This window comes from Ascaphus truei, chromosome 3 (genome assembly GCF_040206685.1).
Source record: "Ascaphus truei isolate aAscTru1 chromosome 3, aAscTru1.hap1, whole genome shotgun sequence".
Taxonomy (NCBI): Eukaryota; Metazoa; Chordata; class Amphibia; order Anura; family Ascaphidae; genus Ascaphus; species Ascaphus truei.
In genome coordinates, this window is record NC_134485.1 from 236,324,332 (window position 1) to 236,345,107 (window position 20,776).

The 20,776-nt window shown below is 44.1% G+C and overlaps 2 protein-coding genes across 7 annotated transcripts in view; both read left to right on the plus strand.

Moving 5' to 3' along the window:
- RPL31 (ribosomal protein L31) overlaps positions 1 to 20,776 on the plus strand; it is a 279,049-nt gene that overhangs the window by 148,738 nt on the left and 109,535 nt on the right. The gene's annotated exons all lie outside the window — the stretch shown is intronic.
- The window catches only part of NPAS2 (neuronal PAS domain protein 2), a 147,757-nt gene that overhangs the window by 82,175 nt on the left and 44,806 nt on the right, over positions 1 to 20,776 (plus strand). For 5 of the 6 annotated variants that reach the window (XM_075590388.1, XM_075590384.1, XM_075590386.1 and 2 more), the window contains exons 5-7: positions 8,158 to 8,247; positions 10,486 to 10,606; positions 11,588 to 11,701. In XM_075590388.1, the coding sequence (XP_075446503.1) occupies positions 8,158 to 8,247; positions 10,486 to 10,606; positions 11,588 to 11,701 (325 nt within the window). The remainder of the gene's footprint in view (positions 1 to 8,157; positions 8,248 to 10,485; positions 10,607 to 11,587; positions 11,702 to 20,776) is intronic. The other variant, XM_075590387.1, reaches the window with a different exon arrangement.

Consider the following 20,776-nt stretch of genomic DNA (forward strand, 5'->3'; position numbering starts at 1 on the left):
CATTTACATAACTATAACTTCAACTGGAATTTAAACCAGAACTTTCCAGGAGGGTTGAGCTACTGTTTTTATACCATAAGGTTACCTCCTCCCCACCAGTGATGTCACATACCTACAGTGGCGAGAAAAAGTTTGTGAACCCCATATGATTTTCACATACTTCAAACCTAAAATTGTATTAGATCTTATTCTAAGTCCTAATAATAGATAAAGATAAGTGATCAAACAAATTACACAAAAACATGATACTTTTTCAACATTTATTTATCCACAAATGATTTAACATTCAATATCAATGTGTGAAAAAGTATGTTAACCTTTAAATTCAGTACCCCTTGAGCAGCAATAATTTCAACTAAGCATTTCCTGTAACTGCTGGTCAGTCTCACATCGGTTTTGATGAATTTTGTCCCATTCCTCCTTACAGAACTGCTTCAACTCAGTGACATTTGAGGGCTTTCCTTCATGGACAGCTCGCTTCAGGTCCTGCCACAACAATTTCGATGGGGTTTTGGTCCTGATGTTGACTAGCCATTCTAAAACACGGAATTTCTTCTTCTGCAGCCATTCTTTAGTAGATCTGCTTGTATGTTTAGAATCATTGTCTTGCTGCATGACCCACTTTCGGTTCAGCTTCAGCTCATGGACGGATGGCCTGACATTCTCTTCCAGAATCTTCTGATACAAAGCAAAATTCGTGGTTGTCTCAAGGATGGAAAGCCGTCCAGCTCCTGAGGCAACAAAGCAGGCCCAAATTATCACACTCCCACCACCATGCTTGACGGTTGGAATGAGGATCTTCTGTTTGAACGCAGAGTTTCGTTTTTGCCAAACAACATTTCTTATTGACACCAAAACGTTCTACCTTTGACTCGTCTGTCCAAAGAACATTGTTCCAGAAGTCTTGCGGATCATCTCTGAGCTCTTTGGCGTACTTCAAATGGGTATCAATATTCTTCAGTGGTTTCCTCCTGGCTATACTTCTATAAAAACATTCTTGTTCAGTCTTTTTTTGATAGTTGAGTCATGAACACTCACGATAGGATGACCATTCCTGGGTGGAGTGACTGTGGTCTTAAACTTTTTCTATCTGTCTGATGGTGGATTGGTGGTGTCCCAAATCCTTCGAAATATTTTTGTAACCCTTTTCTAGACGATTGAGCATCAATAACTGCTTTTCTGAGGTCCTCAGAGATTTCTTTTGATCGAAGCACTAGGTGTCCACACACCTGTATGGTGAAGACCAAACTCACAAAGTTTCTGATCTTTATATAGGATGGGGCCTCCCAAACTCACACCTGAAGATCTACCTAATTATTTAAACACCTAATTCTAATTATCCACTTTAATTTAGCTAATAAAACCAGGGTTTCGCTGATTTTTGCACATACTCTTAATTACTCATTGTTTGTCTAACTCATACATCATTTTGTTTCAAAAGACATGGAATTGGTTAATTAAGTAGCTGCTTTTCAGAATTCCTGTTAGGAGTCTATTGAGGAACTCAGACAACAGAGCTCCCGACCGCAGGGATCCAGCCTTGTTGACAAGAGGGTTTTGCCTGGCAACAGTGGGGAACCAAAAGCCCCACATAGCAGAGAAGCCTGCATGGATAGGGCAAAAGACCTACTGGGAGCAGCAGGACTTCACCACCTGCATCTTAAGTGTCTGGAAAACTCAAGATTTTCTATATTGTTCCTTGGTCTTGGTACTGTTTTACATGTTTTGGGGTTGGTAACCAGCTTAGCTGGCGGCCGAGTTAGAAAGGGCCTGAGTAATGTTTATTTAGTTTCCCTAAAGGGAATAGGTGTTTCTTTTATGATTTGGTTTTGCTTAAAGGAGCAGTAGCCCCAATGGTTTAGTTGTTTTTGTGGAGAATAAAGCCACTTATTATTATGGCTTACCCAGAAATGCATGTGTGGACTCATATCTGACCTCGCCTACAGGTCGCTCCGTCACATATGGCTTTAGAAGTAGTATGCAGCGTCTCCAGAAGTCGGCAGAAGAAACACATCCAGAGGGCAAAAGATTAAAGGGCCACAAATCCAGGCAGAAAGACAATGATCACTGCGCTGGATGAAGCAACAAAACAAGGCTGCACAACAGACGTGACCCATGAGAGGTACTGATTCTGGGAGTGAAGTCTGCACCACCAGGTGTGTATGGGGAGAGAGAACCCCCACCCCCAGCGTGTTTTTTAAATGGCTGCACTGCAGCAGTGAAACGAATACAGACGGTGACCCACAAGCGGTACTGATTCTGAAAGTAAAGTCTGCCACACCGCATAAGATTACCAGCTGTGATTGGAGTATATGCAGGAAAAGTATGAAAGAGTTGATGCGGAGCTGAGCTGAAGCAGGGAAACGAATACAGATGGTGACCTGCGCGAGGTACTGATTCTAGAAGTAAGGTCTGCCACACCGCATAGGACTATCAGATCTGATTGGAGTTTATGCAGGAAAAGTATGAAAAGGTGGATGAAAAGTTTTAACTGATGGTTTGCTGAAGTCCAGGCTGCACAGCGACAGCGAGATGCAACAGCAAAATGCCCATAATATGTATGGAGTGCGAGGACCCAAGGCACTGGGAAGAGGCATGTCCTTACATGCTTGAGTATGGAGTACCGGTAGTATGAGGAAGATTGTGTTCAGCAATTGCGACAGCAAGCAATGCGTGGTGGACGAGGAGAAAATGCAGACGTTTTGAGCAAGGAAAGTGAACACAGTACTGCTCATGCCTCAGAGCCTACCAAAACAAAGAAAAAAAAAAGAACAAAAAGAAAAGAAGTTCGCAACTGACAGCGGAAGTTACAGAAACGGTTAATGATGAGCCTGCGACGTCAGAAAATCGTAATTCCAAAGGGAGCCAAGATATTCTGCAGCCTATAGGTACTGGCGGAATCTTCCTGGGAATGGCGGAATATCCATTGATGAAGGCGTGGATTGAAAAAGAGACGGCAAAAGAAAAAGATGAGAAAAAAGTTGATTCCTTGAGCCAGGTTAAAGATGCATTGCAAAGTTCCAAGCATGACTATGATCTCCTCCACGAACAGTTTGTTAAAGAGCAAGAAGCGAAGACTGAGCTAGAGAGGGGTCTGTCCGCAGCGATCACCAAGTGTGTAACTTTGGAGAAGATAAGGAGTCACTTGCAGAGCGAGTTCCAGGACATGAGGACTAACATTGAGCGGTCAAATGCAGCTGCTGCTGCTGCTGCTCAGAAGAGATTCACCGTCTCACCGCAGCGCTGAATTTATATGATTACGCCCTTGAATAGGTCGGGCAAACTATAGAGACTGTAAGAGAAGAGAAGAAAAACCTACTCGAAAAGGTTTCATAGTTGACTGACCAGGTCAGTGAAGGAAATGAGAAGCTTAACCAAGCAGAAAAGTGAAGAAACAATGGCCATGGAAAAGCTAGAAGTGTAGCAAGCACTGTAGAATACAGAGAGAGTACTGCAAGGAGAATGTGTCTCCTTAGTGCCGCGCACACATGCAGAGATAAAGCTGCAGAGCCAGCTGCAATGTCTGCGCGCGAGTCTGCAGGAGGCCAAGGTGAAACAGACAGATGCTGAGGAGAAGGAGCAAGTACTACAGGAGCATCTGAGTACCCCGTTTGTCCTCGCAGAGCAGCATGAGGACCTGAAGGCCATATTGAGCATAACCAGAGCATTGCTGGAGGAGAAGCTTAGAAGCCAGGTAACTCTGTATGAGAGGGAGCATGAGGTGGTCCAGAAACTAGAGCTGGAGCTGAAGGAGCAGAGAGGCTGCTCCATCCCCAAAAGGCAGTACGTCCAGGAGAAAGAGGCGTGGAAAACTGAAGCTGCTGCGACCCTAGTGACGAAATCGGCAGAGCTGAAAAATATGATGAAGGGGGCATTGATGCAAACTCAAAGCAAGCACAAGAAAGAGGTGGAGGCTCTAAGAGACAAATTGCAGGATCAAGATCAATTTTTCAAAAATAAAATGGAACAAGCTCTGAAGCCATTTGAGGTCAAAGATAAAAAGATTACAAAACTAAAAGAGGCAAAAGAGGGTTGCAGAAGAAGTTCATGGAAAAGATGGCAATAGAATTACAGGGTGTCCCCAAGAAACAGAGGTCTCTCACACTGATGAACTAAACATGCAGAAAAGCTTGGAAGTGAAAGAGCTCCAAGTCTGAGAAATTAGATTACAGTACTGCAGGGAGAGAGAGAGAGTATGCAAAGACTTTACGGTTAGTGGTTAAAACCTTGGAGTCTGAAAAGATGAAGTTAGAGAAAAAGGTTACAGAATTAAAACAGAGTGAGGCTCTGCAGACCAGTAAAGTACAGGTGTCTCCACTACAGGGAAAGGTATTGGCCCTGCACAAGCATCTGTATCCCACAGAGACTAATGCCCATGAAAATAAGGGTACCTGTACAGTGAGAGATGGGGACACTGCTCAACTGCAAAACGAGATTGCAAAGTTTGAACCGCCTGAGCAAGCACTAGCTAAACCTTCAGCTGCCCAGCAGGCAACAAACAAAGGTATGAGTGCAGAATCAAAACCAGAAGGATCCTTATCTGATGAAGCTGAAAAGATAGGACGTTCGATGGAAATAGATGTAGAATCTGCTGCTCCTTTGTTGAGTATATTGAGTAACATGGAAGAGGAGGTGGCGAAATACCATTCTGCAGGCCTAGAAAGCAAGGTAATTGCCCCAAAGGAAAAAAAACTAAGTGACTGGCTGGAGTAAAAAGGTGCTTGGGAAAAGACGTCTCACCAAGGAGAACCAAGCCCCTGGATCCAGCTGGAAGGTGGACCCAGAAAAGATTGGAGGGAAGGTTGAAAACCTCTTCAATTGGAAGTCAAGAAAGAAGAAAAGGAGTCCAAAAGACTCCCCCGTGAGGCCGAGTTTTTTCCCAAGTAGGGGGTGAGGGGGGACGACGACACACGTTTTAATGGACAATTGTTTGCAGGGCAACACTCTGAGGGGGGAGGTATGTATGGGATTCAAGGAGTTATACTCCTGTTAAAGGGCAGGAGACTGAACTAGGTGTCAGGTTTCCTGCATGTGTTATCTGAAACTCCTGATTGAACAGGGGATAAAAGGCAGGAAGTAGCTGCTTTTCAGAGTCCCAGATAGGAGTCTGTTGAGGAACACAGACAGAGCTCCCGTCCGCAGGGATCCAGGCTTGTTGACCAGAAGGTTTCATCTGGCAACAGTGGGGAAGCAAAAGCCCCACATACAGTAGCAGAGAAGCCTGCATGGATAGTGCAAAAGACCTACTGGGAGCAGCAGGACTTCACCGCCTGCATCTTGAGTGCCTGGAAAAATTGGAGACACCGAACCAGAACACACAGATAAGACTTTCTTTATTGTTCCCTGGTCTTGGTACTGTTTTATATGTTTTCGGTTTGGTAACCAACTTAGCTGGCAGCCAGTTAGAAAGGGCCAGAGTAATGTTTATTTATTTTCCCTAAAGGGAATAGGTGTTTCTTTTATGATTTGGTTTTTCTTAAACGGGCAGTAGCCCCAATGGTTTAGTTGTTTTTGTGGAGAATAAAACCACTTATTATTATAGATTACCCAGAAATGCATGTGTGGACTCATATCTGACCTCACCTACAGGTCGCTCCGTCACAGGGACCAAGTGTCAGATCATCCACATTTCACTTGGGTTATGATTTCTATGACAGGAATTTCAGAGATGTAGGGGCTTATGCAGAGAGGATATAGATTAACAGGGAAAACGGCAATGAAATATCCACAAATTTGGGATAAATTATGGCTGTATGCAGAAAGCGCCTTTACCTTCTTTTAGCAGATGTTAGTAAAATAGCCAAGTTTTCCTGGCTACCTGGAACACGCCATAGTAAAGGGCAGAATGGCGCGTTCCAGCGCTTCGGTCCTTCTGGCATTGCACGCTAAAATAGCATGGCGAGTTCCAGGTTCTCGCCACGAGTGTGGCGACTTTTACACTTTACAAAACTGTGCTGGCGGATTTTAAAAATCGCGCCATTTTCTCCTGACTAAAAGGTTTTCTGGCAAGTTTTTTGGCCAGAAGATGGCGCAATTCCCTTTCCGATCCTCTCTGCATAAGCCCCGTAGTGTTTATATGAAAAATTGTTTTTATACTTTCACTAAAAACTGAACAGACATCCGAATGAGTCAGATGCAGATGTTATCGAAAACATATTTAAAGCTTCTAAATCAACAGCTTCAAATGTCCTACTCTTGAACTAATAGCACGGTCAATGTTGGCTGAAGGTTCTCTAGAATAACAGGAAATAGTTGGAATATGTGACCAAGTTTTTTTATCAACATATCCATTACTGAACTTGAGACTAACAAGACACATGAGGCTGTTGGATATTATGACTGTGTTTTAAAACCAAATAGCTTTGAACATCGGTCATAGCAGATGCTAATGCCAATTGTCGACTATGGGGACATAGTATACGGCTCAGCACCCCAACCCCACCTTAACAAACCTGATACCCTCTACAATTCAATATGACGTGTTGTTTGTACAACACACATCACTGCAAAATGCTCAAAGAACTAGATTGGTCATCACTTGAGTCCAGGTGCAAAATTAATCTCTCCTGCCTTGCCTTCAAATACTTTCTGGGCAAGCTACCCGTCTATCTGAACAAGCTCCTCAACCCTACCATATGCAGCACTTATCATCTGAGATCTGACTGCATAAGACTGTTCACGGTCCAAGGTTCTGTAAAGTATCCGGCCGTTCCTCCTTCTCTTACCGTGCACCCCAAAACTGGAGCAATCTACCGGAGACTCTCAAATCCACCACAAGTTTAAGTTCTTTCAAATCTAAGGCTGTCTCACATTTTAACCTGGTCTGTAACTGTTACATACGCCTTTAATATATATTATCTCTAACTGTGCATGCAATGTCTTGTATATAATGTATACCCTGTTCACTTATGTAACTGTATTTGTAACCATGTATTATTTGTCTTAACTCTGTGCCCAGGACATACTTGAAAACGAGATGTATCTCTCAATGTATTACTTCCTGGTAAAACATTTTATAAATAAATAAATAATATTATTATCTAATAATTATTATCCCGGGACTCATCTAAGCACAAAGCACTAAGTAGGGTATCGTGCTCGTGCTGGCGGTAACTGACATTGACTTGAATGGCAGTTACAGCCTGATTGGGCACAATACCCTGCATACTCCCGACCTATATTTGAATATGGCTCTTTGAGACTTGGAGTCTTTTATATGGTAATTTGTTGGACAAGGATTGAGTCTTATCACAAATCGATTCCCAATTCTGAAAATCAGCATCATGTATGTATGTATATCTTTATTTATATAGCACCACTAATGTACATACTGTAACTCTTCACAGCAGTAATACACATTAGAGTGATTCTGGCAGCAGCGTTTAGGATAGATTGTAGGGGAGACAGGTGAGAGGCAGGAAGGCCAGACAACAGGAGGTTACAGTAGTTGAGGCAGGAGAGAATGAGGGCCTGTGTCGGAGTTTTAGCAACAGAGGAAAGTGAAAATCTTTGTATTATTGCGGAGAAAACGACGACAGGTTTTAGCTACCTTTTGAATGTCAGTGGAGAATGTGAGAGAGGAGTCGAGTGTGGTCCCTAGGCAGCGTGCTTTTGATACTGGGTGTTTGATAGTGCTTCCAACAGTAATGTAAAAGGAGGTAGTAGGACCAGATTTGGGAGGAAATATGAGGAGCCTAGTTTTGACATATTAAGTTTAAGTCAGCGCAGGGCCATCCAGGATGATATAGCGGAGAGACATTAAGAAACTTTGGTCTGTACAGCAGGTGTAAGGTCAGGGGTTGAAAAGTAAATTTGTGTGTCATCAGCATAGAGGTGATATTTGAACCCAAGAGATGTGATTAGGTCACCTAGAGAGAGTGTGTACAGAGAAATAATCTGATTTTGTTACCGCTATTCCCAATCTGGCCCTGATATTTTGTTACAGTGCTCCGCCCTACCCCCCTTTTTCTTTAGTCCAATTTTCTTCTTAAATTTATATATTAAGAAATTAGTTATGTTCTAAAACATCACATCTTTGCTCTCTACTGAGCTCAACATAAATCATGTACAGTAGCAAGCACGAGTGCCAAGAGCAATTGTTAAAACAGACCTATACATTACAAATGGAAGTATTCATTCTATTATTTTTTTCTACAGGCACTTGATGGCTTCGTTATAGCAGTAACAACAGATGGAAGTATCATATATGTTTCTGATAGTATAACACCACTACTTGGACATTTACCGGTAACTAAATGTTTCCCATTCAGTTGCTAACATCATTTATTGTCCTAGTAGATAGTTTACAATTCCTAAACCCAAGTGCAAGTGAGCTTTCAAAATATATGCAGCAATATATTGTAATATTTCTTGAATAATTTATTAAATAAATGTTGTACAAGTGCAGATTATTTGGGGGTTTCTTTTGCATTTGTGTTAAACTCACGGAAACTCTGTAAATCAGTGTTGCTGACCTGAGGAAGAGAAGAGAGCTCTGGAAAGCTTGTCTGATAATATCTATTGTTTGTCCAAGTAAAAAAGGTATCACCTAATACTGATATACTCATTTACTCCAATTTACATACCAAATTTAGATAAAGCATGGATTTCATAAATCAAAACAAGATCGCTACCAAAAATACTCATATATTTGAATGTACAAGACAATGTGTTGCTAGACCTTGTTATGATAAAAAAAAAAACACATAATTGGAGTTACAAAAACAAATACTCATTGCATGGTTTAGTGATATGTATGTATGTATGTATGTATATCTTTATTTATACATAAATAATGCCATTAATGTACATATCGCCTATACCACTAGAAAAGTCCATTCTGACACTTTGATGAATAGTACTAACACTCAAATGTATTTGCGCTTCTGTACGCGCATTCACTAAGACCCAAATTCATTAAATGGTATTAAGCTTAAATTAAGCAGTTGAATTAATGGGAGTTAAGGCATCCCACGCTTAACACTGTTTAGTGAATCTGGACCTAAATGCCTTGTTTCACCTGCAATGTATTTCAGAAAGTGTCAGACCTCTCAATAAGTGAATGGCCTAAGGTTTGTAGGTGGAATTTATTATAAAAAGAATGTATGTTTGCATGTTTTATTTCAAACCATATAAGCAGTGCTATGCTGATTTGCGTATTCACATTGATAAAATGAAAACCATACAGTATGTGTACTACAAACAATAGAGTATGTAATTGTTCACACATGCAGATGCAGCCACGAGTATCCGAACAATTGCCTGGGAAAATCTGGGGCAATACCCCAGTAATGCTGCAACATTTCTGTGACATATCTGCAGACAGACTAATGGTCCATCGGATTAATACAGCGAGGGTCCCTGGCAATCTCATTCAGTTTGACTGGGACTACCAGGGACCCCCGCTGCGTTAATCCGATGGGCCATTAGTCTGTCTGCAGAAATGTCACAGAAATGTTGCAGCATTACTGGGGTATTGCCCCAGATTTTCCCAGGCAAGTGTTCGGATACTCATTGCTGCATCTGTAGCCCTTACAAGTTGAACACAACATTGTAAATCAGACAGCCACAAAATAATTTTAATATTAACCAAAAGAATTTGAGGGCTGCAAGATATATATATATAAAAAAAAAAAAGTTTAATAGAAAATAATGAGTTTAACAGACATATGAATAAAAGGATTGTATGTATATACTTTTTTTCATAAATCATCACACACCGTTTTATAAAATATTTTTTTGAAAAACATGTAATTCTTATGCTTACAGTTTTCAACAAAATATTGCAGAATTTGGCTTATAGCATTATTTGTATTTTTCTTAGTCTATTTAAAGTAGTCATACATTAATATATGCTTTGTATAAATCATATGCACATTATAGACCTGTTTAAACATCCCTGGGTTACAAGGCTGTTACATACCATGTTTTATTATTGGACATCAGTGTAGGGCTGCCAACTGTGCCACATTTAGTGGGCTGTCATGAAATTTTGTAAGGAATGTCCTTATTCAGGTTGGTTGAGAAGAAAAGTTACTAACATTTTGGAGACTGCATCGCTGTGTTTTTGACTGAGTTTAATAAGAGGCGGGTAAAGAGTAAGAGGAGGCAGAGAAAGGAAGGCAGGTTGAATAGCCAGCTCTTTATAAGAAGGTTTCAGAGTGTTGATTGCAGAATACACAGTAAGTGTGCCAGCCCCAGCCACATGATCATCAACAATCATGTTTGCAGATTAGTAACCCTATATCACTGCAGGCTCATTACCATAGTACAATACTGCAAGCACCCGTTGACTGAATAGATGATCCAGCGATAAAAACTTTGAATGGTTCATGTGTGCAAGGTACAAGCCTCCTGGATTGTGGATCTTTCCTCAATCATACTCTCATCCAAACAATATTATGGACTTTTGAGGTTGTAATCAAGTTTTGTGATGGACGTCCACTTACCAAACACTTACTTCACCTTCCTCCTCTTTCGATACAGTCTGACTTCATGGATCAAAACTTGTTGAATTTTCTACCAGAACAAGAGCATTCAGACATTTATAAAATATTATCTTCACGTATGCTTGCAACAGACTCTGCCTCTCCCGACTATTTAAACTGTGAGTTTAATTTGAATCATTTTAATAAGTATTACAACACAAATTATCCTTAAAGAAATGATCTTCATTATCTGATCACCAATAGGCAGATGTAGCTAATACTTCAGTCCACAGCCATGTGATAACTTCTAATGCAGTAAGCTACATCTATACTGGACATGTATGAAATGCATAATTAAAATATGTTAAATAGATAGTACAGTAATTAAATCTCAATGTGCATCCCATGAAGGCCATTAATAACTTTTATTAAATGGTTGTTGTCAACATGGTAACTATGTATGGAGGAGGAGTGGCTCACGCGCCCAACAAGGCAAAAGTAGTGCCATTCTGGGACAAACGTGCCCCTATGTATCAAAGAAAAGAATCCGTTGAATTCAGAATGATTGATTCTTTCATTAATATGGAGCGATGAGCACCCGCATTGCACCACTTCTGTATTGATACATGTGCCCCTTAGACGTAAAGGAGGACTTAAACTACGCCTATAGTGCCACCGACGGAGACGTGACAGTCGCTGGAAAATCAAATTGAGATGACTTCCAGCGATTACTATAAGCGCATACGACGGCAGCCGTGCATTTGTTTTGCCGCTGTCGCCAGCACTATAAGGGCAGCCTTAGGAAGATATTAATATACAGTACAGAGACACATCATTGGATTGATCTAATTCTTTGTCTAAACTGTCACTAAACAATAGTACCTGGCATAAACTGCTCTGACTTTAAATCAGCACCAAGTTTAAGATACTTTATTACCTTCTTACATAGGACACAGACACAAAATATTTTAGAAAGCTATGCATCTGTAGGCATTTTGCAGGAACTTGATACATAACCCTAAAAAGAGTGTTTTATTTAACTGCAAACACATTGGAAATATGATTACAAAAAAAGAAAGCATGAATCATAAATCATATGGAAAATAATATTTGCTTTTGCTCACACTTTTTTTTCCAATCTTTTTTTTTTTTTCTTCAAGCTGACAACGACCTAGAGTTTTGCTGTCACCTTCTGAGAGGCAGTCTGAACCGTAAGGAATTCCCAACGTATGAATACATTAAGTTTGTAGGACATTTTCGGTCTTGCAGTAATGGTAAGCAAAAGTCACGTTGCTGTGGATTTATTCAGGACAGATTTCACCTTGTTTAGGCAGCCAAGGCAGGCTCCGTTTTTACTTTTTCCAAATCTAACATGTTTTGACAACTTGCAGTTCTACCAGAATGTAATGAGCTTGAAGCTAAAAGTAAAAGTAAAATCATTAATCTCGGTATTGCACTATCATTTTGATGCGTTTTTTTGCCCCGGGTTTGCAGCAAGAGACTTTAGTAAATAATTTCCTAAACATCTCAAATTCATGTTGTTTTTTTTTTTTTTTAACATTTTAAAATAAACATAGGTCTGAAGCAGGGGGTCTCCTGAGCTGAACCACACTAATTTAAGCTCCGGGGACCCCTGCGTCCTTAGATACAGACCTCCAAAGGGGGGTTCTGGTATCTCTGCAAAGTTTAATGCTGCCGTGTCACGCGGACCAATAGCAGCCCGAACATGATGACGTCACGGCTTCCTATTGGCCCACTAAGTGCGGGAGCTTTGAAACTCTGCCATTACATGAACCCTACTAGCAGAACAGAGCGGCTACTGGCACCCCCTACAGATGTAAGTATCTTCAGGAGGAGGGGTCCCCGGAGCTGAAATTAATGGAGTTTAGCTCCGGGGACCCCCTGCTTCAATACTGCTTGGAGATCCGGGAAGTGCTGTGGCATTCGGCCTAAAGGTTAAGGTTTCAAAATGGGGCTGAGCATATACAGATGTAGTCAGACTCATTGGGGGCTATGTACTAAGCAGTGAGCTTTTACGTGTATGAAATTTTGACTCGCCCGTTATAAAATTAAGCCAAATGCGGGATTCACTAAGAAGTAAAGCCCATTTTGGTACGTGCGATCAAAAGCATGCCTTATCGTGCGACTTGTTTTTTTCCCCCCTGCTTTCGGGCTGTGAATTCTATAGCGCGATAGCCGATAGAAAAAAAAGCAGCCTGCAAGAGCTGCATGGAGACGCTGCGTCTCTATGCACGGCTTTTACAGGCGATCGTGAAGCATAAATATACATTTTAATACTAATGTACATGTGCAGGGGGTCTCCTGAGCTGAACCGCATTGGTTTCTATGCTTTAAAATCTCCTGTGTCACATGACTGGGGGATTTAAATCCTGCAGGGAGATACCGGCACCCCCTAACGGGGCCTGTATCTCATGAAGTAGGGGGTCCCCGAGGCTGAAACCAATGCGGTGCAGCTCAGGAGACCCCCTGCACATGTACACTATTATTAAAATGTATATTTATACTGTACGATCGCAGTGTCTCCATGCAGCTCTTGCAGGCTGCTTTTTTTTCTATCAGCTATCGTGCTGTAGAATTCACAGCCCGATAGCAGGGGGGGGGGAACAAGTCGCACGATAGGGCATGCTTTTGATCGCACGTACCAAAATGGGCTTCACTTCTTAGTGAATCCCGCGTTTGGCTTCATTTTTTAACGGGCATACTAGAACGCAAAAGCTCTCTGCTTAGTGCATAGCCCCCACAGGCTCATACTTTTCTCATCCTTTTTGCAAAAAAAAGTAGAGGTACGTTCTATAAAAAATGCTTCAATTGGTAAATACTTCTATAGGCACAAGTAAATAAAAATGTTTGCAGCCAGAAGGCTTGAATACATTAACCCCTAAATATTCTTCTTGCCTGAATGAGTTAAGGAAGGTTCATAAAGTTTGTAGAGGAAAGAGAAAGGCACTCCTAATTTCCACACTTTATTTGCCTTCTTTTACTCCAGAGAGCAGAGATTGAAATGCTGCTGGTATCTTTCCAAATAGGTCATCCTCTGCAGACATTCTTCAGCATGCCTTCTAGAAACCGCTCTGCCTTTTCATTTTTTCCATCCTTTTTAGGATGTGTGACTCAGTGCCCTCATTTCAACTCTGGGGTTCAAAGCATGTTTGTAACATGGAACTAACAGTCTGGTGAGGGATGCATATTTTTACACGTGGTACTACGCTCTGGCTTTATTTTATGAAAGGTATGTGGTGGGGAGAATTCAAGAACGTGTTCCATCTGCCAGAACAATGTCAATATTTTTAGTTTAGTGCTAATTCTTCTAATCCACCTCTTGTATTTTCTGGTCTGATAGTTACATTTGGTTCATTATTTCTGAATTCACCAACCCTAAAATATTCAGATATTAGATTATTTTTTGTAAAATATACGACTAATAAATAAGCCACAATTTCCATAGACTATGTTTGCTGAGTTATATAATAAATACAAAAACCACATGTGGCGCATTTGCAACCCTGCAAACCTTTCTTTCCCCACTTTTGCTTAGCAAACAATGCATGAGATTCTGGGTAATGACATGCAAATAAACAGTGTGGTCATTTAACATGGACCCGTATAATCATATGCCTGCCACATTACCCAGCTTTTCAGCAGTCTGTGTTTAGTGTGTATAGTCAGTAAACCCACTCACAGAAAGCTGTTCCAACCTTTTGGATCTCATTAGTGCAAGGTTGGTAAAACCAGACATAAAAAAAGTTATGCGTTATATAGGAACTAATAACTTAGGCCTCAGATTCATCCTTGTAGAAAAACAAGTTTGTATCAACCGAACTCAAAGCTAGCAGAGCACAATGCAAATAAGGTTTCTGTGCATAATATTACATCTTTTGATTTCATTTTAATGTGATTCAATTGAATATTTTAGTTATTAAAATGTAAATGAGTGCAACTGATTTCTATTGTGCTCACTGAAAACCAGAAAAGTGCTGCAGATATTAGGTAATGTTGTCCGTATTGTATGGGGAGAAATCAGGTGAAGACTATTACTAACGCTGTATGACCTTCGGCGAAATCAAGCAATAGAAAAAAATGACAGCCCTTTACTTGATCTCTGGTTAATATTTACCTTTTTATTTTACAACACCACATGTATCAGCTTTTTACTCGGAAATCTCAGAGATTGCTATCCCTCTTTTATGTCAACATTGGTCCCACTTGGCACATCCCATTGTATGATATACAGTAAGAATGTTTGCCCACAGAATTTGTAATTTGTCTATTTTTAAATATTGTAAACTAGGCATGTTTTCTGAGCAATACCAATATAAATTTTGTGTAAGCATTATTTCTAGAGTTGTATTTAGGATATAGCAACTTATGCTTAGTGCATTATTTGGTTATACCAACTTCTATGTAACAATTTGTGTTAGGACAACTTCTATGTAACAATTTGTGTTAGGACAACTTCTATGAATAAATGTAGGTTTTAACACACTGGCTGTTGTAATCATCGTATCACTAGGCATTCTCCATAGCCTGTAAAATTTAACAAATGGTATAGTGACTACTTTTTTTTTAAAATGTGGTAATAATTAATTGCACGTAGAATTGGCTTATTTTTACCAGTTCAGTATAACAGTTTTGTTGATTTTTGCAATCAATAAATGTCATACAACAATTTCATGTTCACTCCTAAAAGACTTGAAACATTCAGAAGAATCAGTGTAATTTATATAAATCAATTAATTTGATTGACTTTCATTTCATTCAAAAGCAAGAGGACATCACTGATATATATCCAGCGTATTTCTATGGAAACTGATGCCAGGTATAGATAGGTCAAATGTATTTATTGACCGAATAATCTTAGTATAACTGGAGCTACTGTACATTACAGACGTTAGCCAGGCCTTATAATTGCACAATATCGTCAGGAGGATAACATACAGTTATGGAAGTAAATATTCTAAAGGAGAATTACCATATGAACGATTTAGGGCTTACTTACATATAACCCTTGTAACCTTTGACTGTGGGATAATCATTTATAAACTGTTCATTTAAAGAGTAGTATTTTGCAAAATATGCAAGTTTTGATTAAAAATTCAAATTTGTCCTTAAATTGTGATCTTATTTGTGCCAATATTTGCCACTTTGTGGGGTAGATACTCAAAGCACTGTTAAATCTGGCCTACTAACGTGATGTTATATAATTAGGTAATGGACATCAGTTTTCCTCCATTTAACGAATATCTTAAAGCTAAATACATGCGAAAACAACATCTGTCAATGATCTCATTAGCATAGGCTTAAACTGACAACAATAACTAACTAAAAAACCTTTAAAAAAAAAGCGCTAGACCTAAAAAATGACAAAAACTAAGAAAAGTGACTAGTGCCAAATGTATGTGCACTATACAGCGAATTGTGATTAAGTACCCACTGATTACCTAAATGCAGATCAATCTACTGGGTGGAGCTGCCTAGGGGACCTCATATACAAGTTTCTCTGGGAACTTATCAATTGATGAGTTACTAGATACAATTGGTGCACTGTTAGTAGGGTGACCAGATTTACAAAAGTAAAAACCGGGACACATGAAAAAAAAATATTTCTAAAACAAATGACATCACCAACTGTGCTTTATGTCTCCTTTATGTATCTCCGCCGCTCTCTGCCCCCCTTCTTAGGCTTTGGTCCCGCTGCGTCCGGCGGCGCGCGCGGCCGCAAGCCACCAGCTCCTTTCCTCCAGACTGGAGGTCCTCGCTGGCTCCTTCAGACGGGGCTGACTGCGTGCTGTGATGCGTCAGCCGGCCGATGCTGCAAGCTCCTGGTGATCAGAAGCGCTGACACGTCACGTGGTGCAGCAGTCAGCCAATGAGGGAAGGGAGGCGGCTACGGGGAGGGAAGGGAGGCGGCTACAGGGAGGGAAGGGAGATGGCTAACCTGTCTGTGCAGCCGTGCATAGCGCCCCCCCACCCCCCTCATCTGGTGCCCGTTTCGCAGGCTGCCCCTGCTCCGGAAGGGGGGGAGAGGATGGGGGGAGAGGGACCGAGAGGTTGTGGGGGGACAGCACGAGAGCCCTCTGCTCAAACCACGCCCCCCAGCTCAAACTACGCCCCCCCCCCCGCTCAAACTACGCCCCCCCGCTCAAACCACACCCCCCCCCCCAGATCCCGCTCCCTCTCCCTACAGACTGCAGGGAGCGGTCAATTGCAGGGGCTGAGGGGCTGCGGTGGAGCTGAGGGGCTGCGGTGGAGCTGAGGGGCTGCTGTGGGGCTGAGGGGCTGCAGTGGAGCTGAGGGGCTGCGGTGGAGCTGAGGGGCTGCTGTGGGGCTGAGGGGCTGCGGTGGGGCTGAGGGGCTGCGGTGGGGCTGAGGGGCTGCGGTGGAGCTGAGGGGCTGCTTTGGGGCTGCGGTGGGGCTGAGGGGCTGCGGTGGAGCTGAGGGGCTGCTGTGGGGCTGCGGTGGGCTGAGGGGCTGTTGTGGGGCTGAGGGGCTGCGGTGGGGCTGAGGGGCTGCGGTGGGGCTGAGGGGCTGCGGTGGAGCTGAGGGGCTGCGGTGGGGCTGAGGGGCTGCGGTGGGGCTGAGGGGCTGCGGTGGGGCTGAGGGGCTGCGGTGGGGCTGAGGAGCTGCTGTGGAGCTGAGGGGCTGCTGTGGGGCTGAGGGGCTGCGGTGGGGCTGAGGGGCTGCGGTGGGGCTGAGTGGCTGCTGTGGAGCTGAGGGGTGCGGTGGGGCTGAGGGGCTGCTGAGGGGCTGCAGCGCTGTGCTGTGGGATGTTCCTGCCCCCACCCGTTTTGGCCACGCCCCCCCGCGCCGGAAAAAATTCACTGCAGATCGCGCTGCGGTGAATTGCATGCGCGCCTGGCAAGCAAGGCAGCCGTGCGGGCGCGTGTCGCGGGGCCTTAGCCTTAGGCTGAGTCCCCACTGGCGCTGAGGGCACTCATGAGCGCCGGGTGTCCTGCATGTACGCGCGCGTGGGGGAGGGGGGCATTGCGGGTAGTTGAGCGCGCGAGTGAGTATAGTTTTTTTGTTTACTTAAGCGCCGAGCGCGGGTGAGCGTGTGCGCCCGCGCACGAGCGCCCCGCGCACAGCGTGAGCGGGAACTTACATATAGCTATATATGTAAGTAACCGCCGCCCGCTCAGCGCTAGCGGGGACGCAGCCTTACACACACCCATTCTCTCTCCCTCCCATCCCTCCATTGTCGTTCCCCCCATCACTCAATTCTCGTTCCACCCTTCCCATTCTGTCTCTCTCCCCATTCTCTCTCTCCCCCATTCTGTGTGTGACTCTCTCTCCCCATTCTCTGTCTCTCCCCCCATTCTCTATCTCTCTCTCTCTCTCCCCATTCTCTGTGTCTCTCTCTCCCCCACTCTCTGTCTCTCTCTCCCCCATTCTCTGCGTCTCTCTCTCCCCCCATTCTGTGTGTATGTCTCTCTCTCCCCATTCTCTGTGTCTCTCCCACCATCTGTGTGTGCAACTCTCTCCCCCATTCTGTGTGTGTGTGTGTCTCTCTCTCTCCCCCCATTCTCGGTGTCTCTCTCTCTCCCCCATTCTCTGTGTCTCTCTCTCTCCCCCATTCTCTGTGTGTCTTTCTCTCCCCCATTCTCTGTGTGTCTCTCTCTACGCCCCATTCTGTGTGTGTGTCTCTCTCTCCCTGTAGACGGACGTTCACAGAGGTACACAATTGGAGGCTTTTATAAGGTGAAATTATAATAAGGCTTTATTGTGCCTTTTCCTTTTCATCAGGAAATCATCCAAACACATGGGGGGGGGAAACAAAGCTTAATTCACTTGGGAGTATTTCTAGTGAAATCCCATGCAATTCACAACTCCTAGTTAAGCAGGTCTCCCAGCCCCAAACACATAGCATGACATAAGCAGATATAAGAAGTCTCTTTAGAATGAAAGTCTTATCTGTTAGCTGCTGTAGAGTAAGCTTCTCTGCTCTCCTGGAACCGCACCCATGCGTGCACAGAAAATCAGCATCCAGGTTTAGAAGTCTTATTTGGTGTCTTGCAATCATCTCTGCTGTTTCTTCTTGACAGAGCTCAAGACAGGTCAGCTCCAGAGATCTGTGTTCTCCAAAGTTCAGCCCACAAGTGAGCTAAGGAGTCACTTCCTGTCTCAAAGGCAGGCTTTTTCTACCACCTCTAATCAGGCAGGTGGTGTTAGTTAATTTGCTACCAGCAGTTAACCACCACACTGCTAGATTAGAGGCACATTTGTGAACAGGGATAAGTCCCCTGTTACACTCCCCCATTCTCTGTGTGTGGGTCTCTCCCCCATTCTCTGTCTCTCTCTCCACCCATTCTCTGTGTGTCCCTCTCTCCCCCCATTCTCTGTGTGTCTCTCTCTACCCCCATTCTCTGTGTGTCTCTCTCTCCCCCATTCTCTGTGTGTCTCTCTCTCCCCCATTCTGTGAGTCTCTCTCTCCGCCATTCTCTGTGTGTCTCTCTCTCCCCCATTCTCTGTGTGCTGAGTCTCTCTCCCCCCATGCTGCCCCTCTCCTCCCCCCATGCTGCCTCTCTCCTCCCCCCCATGCTGCCTCTCTCCTCCCCCCCATGCTGCCTCTCTCCTCCCCCATGCTGCCTCTCACCATCTGTGTGTCATCTCTCTCCCCCATTACCTGTGTGTATGTGTCTCTCTCTCCCCCATTCTCTGTGTCTCTCCCCCTTTCTGTGTGTGCGTCTCTGTCCCCCATTTTCTGTGTGTCTCTCCTTCCCCCATTCTGTGTGTGTGTCTCTCTCCCCCCCATTCTCTGTGTGTGGGTATCTCCCCCATTCTCTGTGTGTCTCTCTCTCCCCCCATTCTCTGTGTGTCTCTCTCTCCCCCATTCTCCTCGCTGAGGGCGCTCATGAGCGCCGGGTGTCCTGCATGTACGCGCGCGTGGGGGAGGGGGGCATTGCGGGTAGTTGAGCGCGCGAGTAAGTATAGTTTTATGTTTACTTAAGCGCTGAGCGCGGGTGAGCATGTGCGCCCGCGCACGAGCGCCCCACGCACAGCGTGAGCGGGAACTTACATATAGCTATATATGTAAGTAACCGCCGCCCACGCAGCCTTACACACACCCATTCTCTCTCCCATCCCTCCATTGTCGTTCCCCCCATCACTCCATTCTCGTTCCACCCTTCCCATTCTGTCTCTCTCTCCATTCTCTCTCTCCCCCATTCTGTGTGTGACTCTCTCTCCCCATTCTCTATCTCTCTCTCTCCCCCCATTCTCTATCTCTCTCTCTCTCCCCATTCTCTGTGTCTCTCTCTCCCCCATTCTCTGTGTCACTCTCTCCCCCATTCTCTGTGTCTCTCTCTCCCCCATTCTCTGTGTCTCTCTCTCCCCCCATTCTCTGTGTGTATGTCTCTCTCTCCCCATTCTCTGTGTCTCTCTCTCCCCATTCTCGGTGTCTCTCTCTCCCCCATTCTCTGTGTGTCTCTCTCTCCCCCATTCTCTGTGTGTCTCTCTCTCCACCATTCTCTGTGTCTCTCTCTCCCCCATTCTCTGTGTGCCTCTCTCTCTCCCCCATTCTCTGTGTGTCTCTCTCTCCCCCATTACCTGTGTGTCTCTCTCTCTCCCATTCTCTGTGTGTCTCTCTCCCCCATTCTCTGTGTGTCTCTCTCCCCCATTCTCTGTCTCTCTCCCCCATTCTCTGTGTCTCTCTCCCCCATTCTCTGTGTCTCTTTCCCCATTCTCTTTGTGTCTCTCTCCCATTCTCTGTGTGTCTCGCTCTTCCCCATTCTCTGTGTGTCTCTCTCACCATCTGTGTGTGCATCTCTCTCCCCATTACCTGTGTGTATATGTCTCTCTCTCCCCTATTCTCTGTGTCTCTCCCCCATTCTGTGTGTGCGTCTCTGTCCCCCATTCTCTGTCTCTCTCTCCCCCATTCTCTGTGTGTCTCTCTCTCCCCCATTCTCTGTGTGTGTCTCTCTCCCCCATTCTCTGTGTGTCTCTCTCTCCCCCATTCTCTGTGTGCGTCTCTCTCTCCCCCATTCTCTGTGTGTGCATCTCTCTCCCCCATTATCTGTGTGTGTCTCTCTCTCCCCCATTCTCTCTCTCTCCCCCATTACCTGTGTGTATATGTCTCTCTCTCCCCCATTCTCTGTGTCTCTCCCCCATTCTGTGTGTGCGTCTCTGTCCCCCATTCTCTCTCTCTCTCCCCCATTCTCTGTGTGTCTCTCTCTCCCCCATTCTCTGTGTGTGTCTCTCTCCCCCATTCTCTGTGTCTCTCTCTCCCCCATTCTCTGTGTGCGTCTCTCTCTCCCCCATTCTCTGTGTGTGCATCTCTCTCCCCATTATCTGTGTGTGTGTCTCTCCCCCATTCTCTGTCTCTCCCCCATTCT